Source organism: Stomoxys calcitrans, chromosome 1 (assembly GCF_963082655.1).
Source record: "Stomoxys calcitrans chromosome 1, idStoCalc2.1, whole genome shotgun sequence".
Lineage (NCBI taxonomy): Eukaryota > Metazoa > Arthropoda > Insecta > Diptera > Muscidae > Stomoxys > Stomoxys calcitrans.
In genome coordinates, this window is record NC_081552.1 from 251,139,822 (window position 1) to 251,151,171 (window position 11,350).

General features: G+C 38.3%; 1 protein-coding gene across 2 annotated transcripts; it reads right to left on the reverse strand.

Moving 5' to 3' along the window:
- LOC106092596 (JNK-interacting protein 1) lies at positions 1-10,850 on the reverse strand. Of its 2 annotated transcripts, none has more exons than XM_013259487.2 (5): positions 10,257-10,850; positions 9,394-9,815; positions 752-1,512; positions 453-637; positions 1-371 (listed from the first exon to the last, which is right to left on the reverse strand). In XM_013259487.2, the coding sequence occupies exons 1-5, from the start codon at positions 10,370-10,372 to the stop codon at positions 299-301; spliced, it is 1,557 nt and encodes a 518-aa protein (XP_013114941.1). In that variant the 5' UTR covers positions 10,373-10,850; the 3' UTR covers positions 1-298. The 2 variants fall into 2 exon arrangements, with proteins under 2 accessions (XP_013114941.1, XP_013114940.1); XM_013259486.2 differs by having other exon boundaries at positions 752-1,533.
- Positions 10,851-11,350: the final 500 nt, after the last annotated feature.

The window sequence follows — 11,350 nt, forward strand, 5'->3', positions numbered from 1 at the left end:
TTGTGGCCATAAATCCCTTTCATGTATGCACTTTGCTTTTATTTGATTCATTTCGATTTTGTGTGTTTTTATTGTGGGTATTGTTGGTTTTTTTTTTGTTGGTAATTTTTGTTTTTGTTTCTTGGGGGAAGTAGGACTCTAGTCCACGCATAAGAGAGGGGGTTAGTTGAAAGTAAGTATTTTTGTACCTATATATATTTATTATATACATATACATACTTTATATATATATATATTGATGTATGTATTAACTTTCCATATACTAAATACTGAAACGATATGAAAAGTAACGCTTGGTTTATTCAATATAAATGTCCTCAATGGGGTAAGCGGTCTCAATGAATTTCTGATAGAAACGTTGGAAAGCACGTCTGGAAAAAATAAATGGAGAATTTCCACATATATGAGTAGATCCTTTTGCAGCAAATGAGGTCTGTTGGACTTCAACTTACCCGACTGCCTCTGCTACCGGCCTGGTTGATTCGGAGCCCTTAAAGACATGACATGCGAAACGCTGCACTGTTGGATGTTTGGTTATAAAGCCAATGAAACGATGATCCCTTGGATGAAATGCACAAAAAGAGACATTCTTAAGCGAATAGAAGTAGTCAATGCAAGGCTTTTTATCCTTTTTATTCTATACACGACAAAAAGAAGCAGAGAAACAAGAGAAATTAGTAAAAATTAATTCAAAATTCAAAAACGACATCAAAGTGAAAACATTTTCAGAAAAAAGACCATTAACACTCACATTCGGCCCAGAGCGATCCACCATGCGCAAGCCCTGATCGGATATCTCCAGTATACACACCTGTCCCGTGGGCGAGTTACCATATTCACCCACTATCTTACGTACGGCCTGACACACCACTCCAGTGCCCTTGTGCGCCAAAGTCTCCACGGAGCCCAGATAACCCAACAGATAGCGTTCCTTCTTCACCTGCTGCACCGTGGGATCGAACTCATTGTAATCCAAGTCCACAGCATAGGCCGAGGGGAATATACCCTGGCGTCCGGTGCGTAAATTCACTCCCTCACACCACAAGTCATCGGCCTCCTTTTGCACATAGACGGGATCGCCTATCTCGATTTCAATCTCGTCATGATGACGCGGTATAAACTTGTGCAAACCCCGATGTGTAGCCTCGAGCATTTCCAGCTGAGCAAATGGCACACCGCCGAATGGCTGTGGAATGGGTGACTCCGAAACGGGGGATGTGATTTGTGGCGACATACTCTTGAAGTCATTGGGCGAATGGGCAGTGCTGTGACCACTGTCCACATCACCTAAACTTTGCAAACGTTCCGAATCGGGACTTGAGTCCTCGTCCAGAAGGTAGCTGTGTTTGAGCGTTAGAAAAGATCGTTGATTTTGTCGTCCCTGCTGGCCGACGCTGCCATCTGCAGAGCGATTGCGGCCCGAAGACATCTCATCGGCCAAATTGGATTGTTCAAAGCTGCCGCAGCCCATGCCGCTGCCCATACCACCACCGCCTCCGCTAATGTTGCCACCTAAAAGATGTAGAATGGAAGCTGCAAAAAATCGCCATATCGGAAGATAAATTAAATTCCAACTAAACTACAAACAAGACCAAATGATGATGCAATGGGTGGGGGGGGGGGGGGGTGGGGGGGGGCGGAGAAGAAATTAAAAACCAAAATTGACTAACAACTACACTGTTTCCATTGTTGTTGCGTTTAGTTGACGGTACGCAGAATTGTGGTGCTACTGCTTCAGAGCAAGGATACAGACGTTCAGGAAGATTTTTTCTTATTTATGACAACAAAACTGTCAAACTGTCAATATGAAGGCATAGGCAGCTGAAATATTTTATTTGAGGATAAATTTGATAAGCATGTCCGCCTATGATAAGAGCTGGCAAACTATCGATAATCGCAACATTCGATATTTTCGATAGTTCTAATAATTAATATCGATAGCATCGATACTATCGTTCATTCACCTATACTTCAAACGAAAATGAGAAGTAAAGATCGGGAGGATCGAGTTATTTAGAAGCATTGTCAATGCACAGATCGAATAAAACCAAATAAAATCAGTTGGATTCGAACTTTTTGTCGTGTTGATTCGAACTTTTGTCAAAAATGCTACATCGATTTTTTTCGTTTGCTTGATTTTATTTAATTTTCCATACCTTCTTCCATTTTTATACCCACCACCGTAGGATATCGAAATATCCATTTCCAACCCTACAAAGTATATATATTTCGGATCGTCGTAAAATTCTAAGACGATTTAACGATGTCCTTGTGTCTGTCCGTCCGTTTGTTGTAATCACGCTACAGGCTTTAAAAATTGAGATATTGAGCTGATATTTGGCTCAGATACGTATTTTTAATGCACGCTGGTTAAGTTGTTGAAGGAGCCAAATTGTATCATATTTGAATATAGCTGCTATATAGACCGATCTGCCGATAAAGGGTCTAATGCCCATAACAACTTAGATTTTTCATCCGATTTTGTTGAAATTTGAAGCAGTGAGTAGTTTAAGGCTGATCTAAATATGCTTCAGATCGAACTATATTTAGATATAGCTGCCATATAGACCGATCTCCCGATTAAGGGTCTGAAGCCCATAGAAGCTTTATTTTCTAACCGATTTCGCTGAAATCTGAAGCTGTGAGTAGTTTTTCACCTACCAATATAGGACCCAAATATGGTTCAGATCGGACTATATTTAGATATAGCTGTCACAAAGACCGATCAGCCGATAGAGGGTCTGAAGCCCATAAAAGCTCTATTTATTACCCGATTTCGCTGAAATTTGAAACAGTGGGTTATTTTATGCCTCCCGACATCTGACAAAAATATGGATCAAATCGGACTATATTTAGGTATAGCTACCATATGGACCGACCTGCCGATAAAGGGTCTGACGCCCTTAAAAGCCTTATTTTTTAACCGATTTCGCTGAAATTTTAAATAGTGAGTAATTTCACACCTTATAATATCCGTCCCAAATATAATTCAGATTGGACTATATTTAGATATAGCTGCCATATAGACCGATCTGCCGATAAAGGGTCTGACGCCCATAAGAGCTCTATTTATAAACCGATTTCGATGAAATTTGAAACAGTGGGTTATTTTATGCCTCCCGACATCTGACCTAAATATGGATCAAATGGAACTATATTTAGACATAGCAGCCATATAGACCGATCTGCCGATAAAGGGTCTGACGCCCATAAATGCTTTACTTTTTAACCGATTTCGCTGAAATTTGAAACAGTGAGTAGTTTTACGACTCCCAACATTGCACCCAAATATGGTTCAGATCGGACTATATTTAGATATAGACCGATCTGCCGATAAAGGGCCTGAAGCTCAAAAGAGCTCTATTTATTACCCGATTTCGCTGAAATTTGATACAGTGGGTAGTTCTAGGTTTCCCGACATCCATCCCTAATATGGTTCGGATCGGACTATATTAAGACAGCTGCCATACCGATATATTAAGACCGATCTGCCAATAAAGGGTCTGCAGCCCATAAATGTTTTATTTTCAAACCGATTTCGCTGAAATTTGAAACAGTGAGTAGTTTTACGCTTCCCAACATCCGACTCAAATATGGTTCAGATCGGACTGTATTTAGATATAGCTGTCATATAGACCGATATGCCGGTTAAGGGTGTGAAGCCCATAAAAGCTTTATTTATTACACGATTTTGTTGAAAATTGATATACAAAATTCAACAGTGACTTATTAAACCACTCAATGTCCGTGTCGAATTTCAATGCATAAGTTATCCAATTATCATCGGATTGTAACGAAAGTGGGTTTACATATATACCCGAGGTGGTGGGTACCCAAAGTTCGGCCCGGCCGAATTTAATGCCTTTTTACTTGTTATAATTTTATCTTACACATAACTTGTTTTTCAATATCATTTTTGTGTAAACGGTAATCGATAGACGCCAATCATCGAAAAAATCAAATGATTTTGATTTTTCAGCCATGACAGATGGTCATGTGTGCATGTGACTCATACACCTTTATTTTCACCAATACTATTACAATGATCACGCATCATGATGTGCCATGTAAAGTGCCCATAAAAGACTTTTTGATGTCTTGACTACTCATGATGTCATGCACAAATATCTAGTTAAAACAAAATATTTTCTTTCTCAGTTATTCTTTTTACTGTATTTTTGTTATTATTATCGCAACATTCGATAATTTCGATATTTCTGACTATAAATATCGATAGTATCGATACTATAGTTAATTTCCCATCACCTATATTTCTAACGAAATGAGAAGTAACAGTCTGGAGATTGATTTATATAGAAGCAATATCAATGCAGAGACTGAATAAAACCAAATTTAGCAAAGTCAATTGGAAGTATGAGAGAAATCATTGTACAAAAGTTTTGCTCAGTCGGATGAAAACTGCGCCCTCTATAGGTGCAATGTATTTAAAAGCATACATTCAGTGTCGATCGCTTATCTTTCTTTAGTTTTGCGAGAAAATAAACTTTGCCGATAAAAACGATAGGAAAAATATTAATCGATATTCAAACTAAAAATAAAATATCGATAGTGCCATCGATATTTAGTCAATTCTACTGTATTGCGATATTGATTTGCTAATTAATTAAATTGGATAGAAAAACTACGACAAAAATTCCAAATTATTTTTCTGTTATACTTTTCTAATTAATTGGATTGGATGAAACAAACTATTTACTATAAAAGTTAATTATATTATACTACTTTAGAACAAGAAATGAAAACTAATAAAACATTTATTATTAACAATTTATACATATTCTTTATACAGTTTATAAAATCGAAATTGTCCTCATTCGAATGAATTCAAGAAAAAAAAAACTCTACTGTATGAAGTCGGCAAATTCCAGCAAAATCGAAAAAAAGATGCAACAGTTATGGGATTAAGAAGCATAATTGGGAAGCATCGATCTGTATGGGGGTTATATCCAAACATGGCCCGATCGTGAACATATTTGACTCGGACGTCTAGTGATCTAGCGAAACTCCCTTTTTTCAAGTGAGTTATTAGCAGTTATCTAAATTATCTTCACCAACTAAGAGCATAATGGGTTTACATTTGCATACACCCTCCACACTTAGAGAAATTTCTTAGTAAAAAAGTCTGCTGAAAATGTGAAAGCAGTTTTTTTTGTGTAGACACAGCTAAAATGTTCCACTAAAAAATGTTAAAATGTTTGTTTCAAAGATTCACAAGACTTTATGAAGCCTTTAAATAGGTTTATGGAGAGTTCTGTTAATGAAATCTGTCACATAAACCTATTTCAAAGCTACACTTAGTTTTGTGAATACCGTTGTTTAAATTTAGAATCAGCAGAAAATGTTTGCTGATATCAGCAAACTTTGATATATATACGCTTTTTTGCTTTTTTATACCCACCACCGAAGGATGGGGGTATATTCATTTTGTCATTCCGTTTGCAACACATCGAAATATCCATTTCCGACCCTATAAAGTATAGATATATTCTTGATCAGGGTAAAAATTTAAGACGATCTAGACACGTCCGTCCGTCTGTCTGTTGAAATTACGCTACAGTCTTCAAAAATTGAGATATTGAGCTAAAACTTTGCACAGATTTTTTTTTGTCTATAAGCAGGTTAAGTTCGAAGATGGGCTATATCGGACTATATCTTGATATAGCCCCCATATAGACCGATCCACCGATTTAGGGTCTTAGGCCAATAAAAGCCACATTTATTATTCGATTTTGCTGAAATTTGGGACAGTGAGTTGTGTTAGGCCCTTCGACATCCTTCGTCAATTTGGCCCAGATCGGTTCAGATTTGGATATAGCTGCCATATAGACCGATCTCTTAATTTAAGGTTTTGAGCCCATAAAAGGCGCATTTATTGCCCGATGTCGCCGAAATTTGGGACAGTGAGTTGTGTCAAAACTGTCGATATTATTTTTCAATTTGGCTCAGATCGGTCCAGATTTGGATATAGCTGCAATATAGACCGATCTCTTGATTTAGGGTTTTGGGGCCATAAAAGGCGCATTTATTATCCGATTTCGCCGAAATTTGGGACAGTGAGTTGTGTTAGGCTCTTCGACATTTATCTGCAACTTGGTCGAAATCGGGCCAGATTTGGATATAGCTGGCATATAGACCGGTATCTCGATTGGCCCAATAAAAGGCGCATTTATAATCCGATTTCACTGAATTTTGACACAGTGACGTTTGTTAGGCTTTTCGCCATATGTGTCGTTTATGGTTCAGATCGGTTTATTATAGCTACTAAAAAGAGCAAAATTTTGTTTTACACAGTTGAACATTGACTTGTACTTATTAGTATTTGGTCCAAATCGGAACATATTTCGATATAGCTGCTATGGGTCATAAGGTATGCATTTTTCCCCGGATTTGACAAAAGGTGGTTTACATATATACCCGAGGTGGTTGGTATCCAAAGTTCGGCCCGGCCGAACTTAACGCCTTTTTACGTGTTATTTTAATTTGTATGTCTTTTTATGGGTCCCAGACTTTAAATCGGGAAATCGGTCTATATGGCGGCTATATCCAAATATGGAAAGATCGAGGCCATATTGAACACGAATATCAAAAGGGCTTAACACTGCTCACTGTGCTCATTTCAGCGAAATGAGGGCCCTTTTATGGGCCCCCATATCTTTAGCCGGAAGATCGGTATATAAGGCAGCTATATCCTAATAAATAACGATCTGAATCAAATAGAGTAGGGGTGTCAAAAAGCCCATCATAGGTCACTGTTTCAAATTTCAGGGAAATCGGATAATAAATGCGCCTTTTATGGGCCCAAGACCAGTCATGAGGCAAGACCAATAGATATGGCTTTAATCGACCTAAAACCTTAAATTAGCCGATCGGTCTATATGGGGGCCATATCAAGATAAAGTCCGATGTAGCCCACCTTCGAACTTAAGACGCTTATGTACAAAAAAAAGAATAATATCTTATATTCGACTTTCTGGTAGCTATATACAAATATAGCCCGATCTGAACCATATAGGATGCGGTGGTCGAAGAACCTAACATAAGTCATTGCATCAAATTTCAACGAAATCCGGTAATAAATGCGTTTTTTTATAGGGCCAATATTTTAAATCGATAGATCGTTCTATATGACACCTATAACCAAATCTGGGCTGATATGGACCTAATTAAACAAGGATATAATAATCATCCTATTTCATTATAACTCCAATACTATATTCGTAGTTATATCTTGGAAGGGGCTGATCTCGTTCATATTTTATTCAGGTCCCGAGAACTCATATGCAATCTGTTTTTAAGCGATTACTACTCTAAATTGGGAGATCGGTCTATATGACAGCTATATCTATATAGACTGATCTGACCCATATTTGGGTCGGATGTCGGGAGGCTTAAAACAACTCACTATTTCAAATTTCAGCGAAATCGTGTAATAAATAAAGCTTTTATGGGCTTGAGACCCCTTACCGACAGATCGGTTTATATGGCAGCTATATCTAAATATAGTCCGATCTGAACTATATTTGAGTCCGATGTTGAGAGGTCTAAAACTACTCACTGTTTCAAATTTCAGCGAAATCATATAAAAAGTAAAGCCTTTAAGGGCTTCAGACCCCATATCGGCAGATGGTAAAACCGTGCCGATCTGAACCATATTTGGTCCAGATTTCGGGATGCCTAAAACTGCTCACTGTTTCAAATTTCAAATCGGTTAAAAAAAATAAAGCTTTAATGGGCTTCAGACCCTTTATCGGCAGATCGGTCTATATGGCAGCTATGTCTAAATATAGTCCGATCTGAACCATATTTGGGTCAGATGTCGGGAGGCTTAAAACTACTCACTGTGTCAAATCAGATAAAAATAAAGCATTTATGGGTATTAGACCCTTTATCGGTAGATCGGTCTACATAGCAGCTGTATCCAAATATGTTCAAGAACTTGACCAGCGTGCATCAAAAGGACGTATATGTGCCAAATTTCAGCTTTATATCTCTTTTTTTGAAGCCCGTAGAATGATTACAACAGACGGACGGACAGACACACGGATAAAAATTAAAGCGTCTCGGAACCGAACACGAATGATCGAGAGACCGGTTTACATGGGAGCTATATCAGGTTATGCACCGATTTAAACCGTACTTGGCACTGTCGTTGAAAGTCAAAACACTACATGCAAAATTTCAGCCAAATCTGACAAAAATTGCGGCTTCCAGGGGCTCAAGAAGTCAAATCGGGTTATGGGTTTATATGGGAGCTATATCAGATTATGCACCGATTTGAACCGTACTTGGCACAGATGTTGGAAGTCATAACAGACCACCGCATGTAAAATTTCAGCCACATCGGACAAAATGTGCGGCTGGTAAGGGCTGAAGAAGTCAAATCGGGAGATCGGATTATATGGGAGCTATATCAGGTTATAAACCGATTTGGACCGTACAGTGGCACAGTTATTGAAAGTCATAACAGAACACGGCATGCAAAATTTCAGTCAAATCGGAAAACAATTGCGACTTCTAGGGGCTAAATATTTCAAATCAGGAGATCGGTTTATATGGGGGCTATATCAAGTTATAGACCGATTTCAAGCATGCTAAGAACGTCTATAATCTGTTGTAGCTCCCATATAAACCGATCTATCGATTATCTTTGTTCAGCTTCTAGAAGCTTTAGGTTTTGCCTCGTGTTGCAGAAAATTTGGTACGTTGAGTAAATTTATGCCTTTCAACTAATCTTGATGGGTTTCAAAGATTCGGCCCGGCCATACTAAGCACCTTTTTACTTGTTTTAGTCTTGTTTACATATTTTCGACTAGTCCAGATGAAATCGAAAACCTACTTCATACAATAGCGTGATATTTCTTGCGTGTTTAGATCTCTGTTGGTATTAGTACTTTATAACTGTATTGAGTTTTGCTTATGGGGCATTCCACGAACTGTTTCTTTGGACGATAGATTACAATAACAAATAAAAATTAAAAGTAAAATTGACATTTGGTTGAATTTCTACAAGAAAAACTATCTTAAATTTATATACAATTTTTGTTTTATTACAATAGTATTAAAAAATCTGTAAACATCTAAATTTTATGAAGTTTCTTGAAATAATTAATCTAAGCAAAAATTTAACGGCACATTCATGCTATGGTGTAGAGTTAAAGTTTTCTTTTGTTTCAGTTTCAACTAATTTTGTAAGTTTTTTTTTTCAAAATATCAAAAAAAAAAACAGCCAAAATAAGCGAGGAATGTCCCATATGTTTCTTAATTGGTTCTCATCAGTGTAGTGTTATGTGGAGGTATTTTGATTTACAATGAAATGCATTTTCTTGATAACGAACACTTAAACACTACTTTGCTCTAAAGCAACATACTTACATTTTTTATTTTTTGGTATTTCCGGTAGCTTCCTGCGTCGCCTTTGCTGTTGATTATTCAGACCAGTGATCATCATGTTGTGTGTAGAAGTTGTAGTAGTGGATAGTTGATGCAAGCCAGCACCACCACCCGCACCGCCACCTGCAGAGCTACCTCCATTGGCCTGATGGTGTGAATTACTTGAGCCAATACCCACCAAGCCTCCAATGGCATCCTGATGATTCAGAGGATGATGATGGTGGGAATTGAAGGAATCATTGGTGTCCAATGAGCCATCCGATGATAGAGAGACCACCTTGAGGCCATCATCATCCTCCACTTGCCTGTTGTGTTTGTTGCTGCCTATGTCCACATTGTCCTCCTGATCGGAGGTATCACTTTTCGACGAAGGCGAATCCTCAATGTCGTCATTGGGTATTAAGCTGTAAGGGATGATGCGAGCAGACAGGAAGCAGGGAGTAAAGACAGGTTAGCAGCAGAAAAAAAGGGCACAAGTCTTTTTGAAACAATATTGAGTACATATTGAGGGGCAGGAGGAAAACGAGCAGCAAGAAGAAGAAAACAATAACGGGATAACCCAATAATAAAACACACTCACGGCCTCCAACAACAACAACAAAAACAACAATAACAAAAAACAAGAACAACAGCAGCAGCTTTAGATACAGGGCTGTCCAATCATTGATTTTTCTTTTTCTTTGATTTTTTTCTCGTTCTCGGCTCGCCATAAATGCCCTTCCCCCCACCCCTCACATATGCATGCCAAATGTGGGTCTGTTTTTTATGTCCTTCCCATGTCCTTAATTATTTGGAAAATTTTTCACTTATTCTGTGTCGATATTTAAGACCAAAACAACACTTACGAGTAGAATGTATGAGGATTGGGCTTTTTCACAGCACTCACTCCACTGCTGGCAAAGGGAATTGTATGGGTCTCGAAGATTGGTCGATGGAATTCCTCAAACTCGGTGTCGGCCATGATGTAAAGGCTCCTTTGCAGGCCTTTCTTGCGATTCTAGGCTGCCCGAGCGACACTATTTTCTGATTGGAAATTGTGGATTTTTTTTTCTTTCAAATTTACGAGTTTGTTTATTACACAGTTCTCTATTTCACATCGTTGTGGGGTTTTCTTTCAGTTCACTCTCAAAATCATTTCAATCCTTGGCAGTATGCTTACGCCACCCACTCGAAAAAAAACAGATTTTTCGCGTAGCAGTAAAGATTTTCTTTTTTTTTTTATTCGTTTTCTTGGTTTTTTTTTTCTTCTTAAAACTCTTCTCTTGAATTGTTCTTCTTAGGCTGTAGACTCGCTCATGCGAAAATCGATAATTTCCTGCTGCCTGACTTCGGGTGCGAAAAAAAGTGGTTCAGCCCTTAAGTAGAGCTGGCAGCAGCAACTCTGTGTGTGTATGTGCTATTGTTGCTGGATTCGCATTTGACAAGAGGGTGGAAAGTTCTTGTTTTGTTTACAAGACCACCAGCAATAGCAGCAACTGTCATCATATGACCGCTCCAATGCTCCAGGCGCAAGCGCTGCACTGGCCATGTAGAGTTTCGTTAGGCCAGCATTCACCATTGATGGTTGAACTTTGTTCGTTGAGCTTTATTTTTGGTTAACTGATTTACGTTCCACGTCATACTATACAGCTGTCAAATGTCACAGAAAGACCGTTACGAAATTGGAAATTTTCAAAAGCTTTATAGCAAATGAAGTTGAAAAATATGACATTTTTATGAAACCATCTGGTCATTACTAAAATTTTTCCAATAATGTATCTTGTTATACCCTCCAACATAGGATGGGGCAAACTTTTGAAGCGATTTATAAAGCCACGCCATTATTGAGGCAGGTGGACTCTCAATGAGACAACATGGCTTCCGGGCAGGAATATCCACGATCGGAGCTCTCAGAGATGTTTTTAAGATAGTAGAAGTTGCTAGGCACTAATCTACGCCG

Bases quoted from the DNA above. Each gene is read 5' to 3' on its own strand.
- LOC106092596 (XM_013259486.2), bottom strand. From the start codon at position 10,372: ATGGCCGACACCGAGTTTGAGGAATTCCATCGACCAATCTTCGAGACC. The intron at 1,534-9,393 runs GTAAGTATGTTG...GATTTTTTGCAG, and splicing joins AATACCAAAAAATAAAAAAT to CTTCCATTCTACATCTTTTA. The intron at 638-751 runs GTGAGTGTTAAT...TGTCGTGTATAG, and splicing joins TGGATCGCTCTGGGCCGAAT to AATAAAAAGGATAAAAAGCC.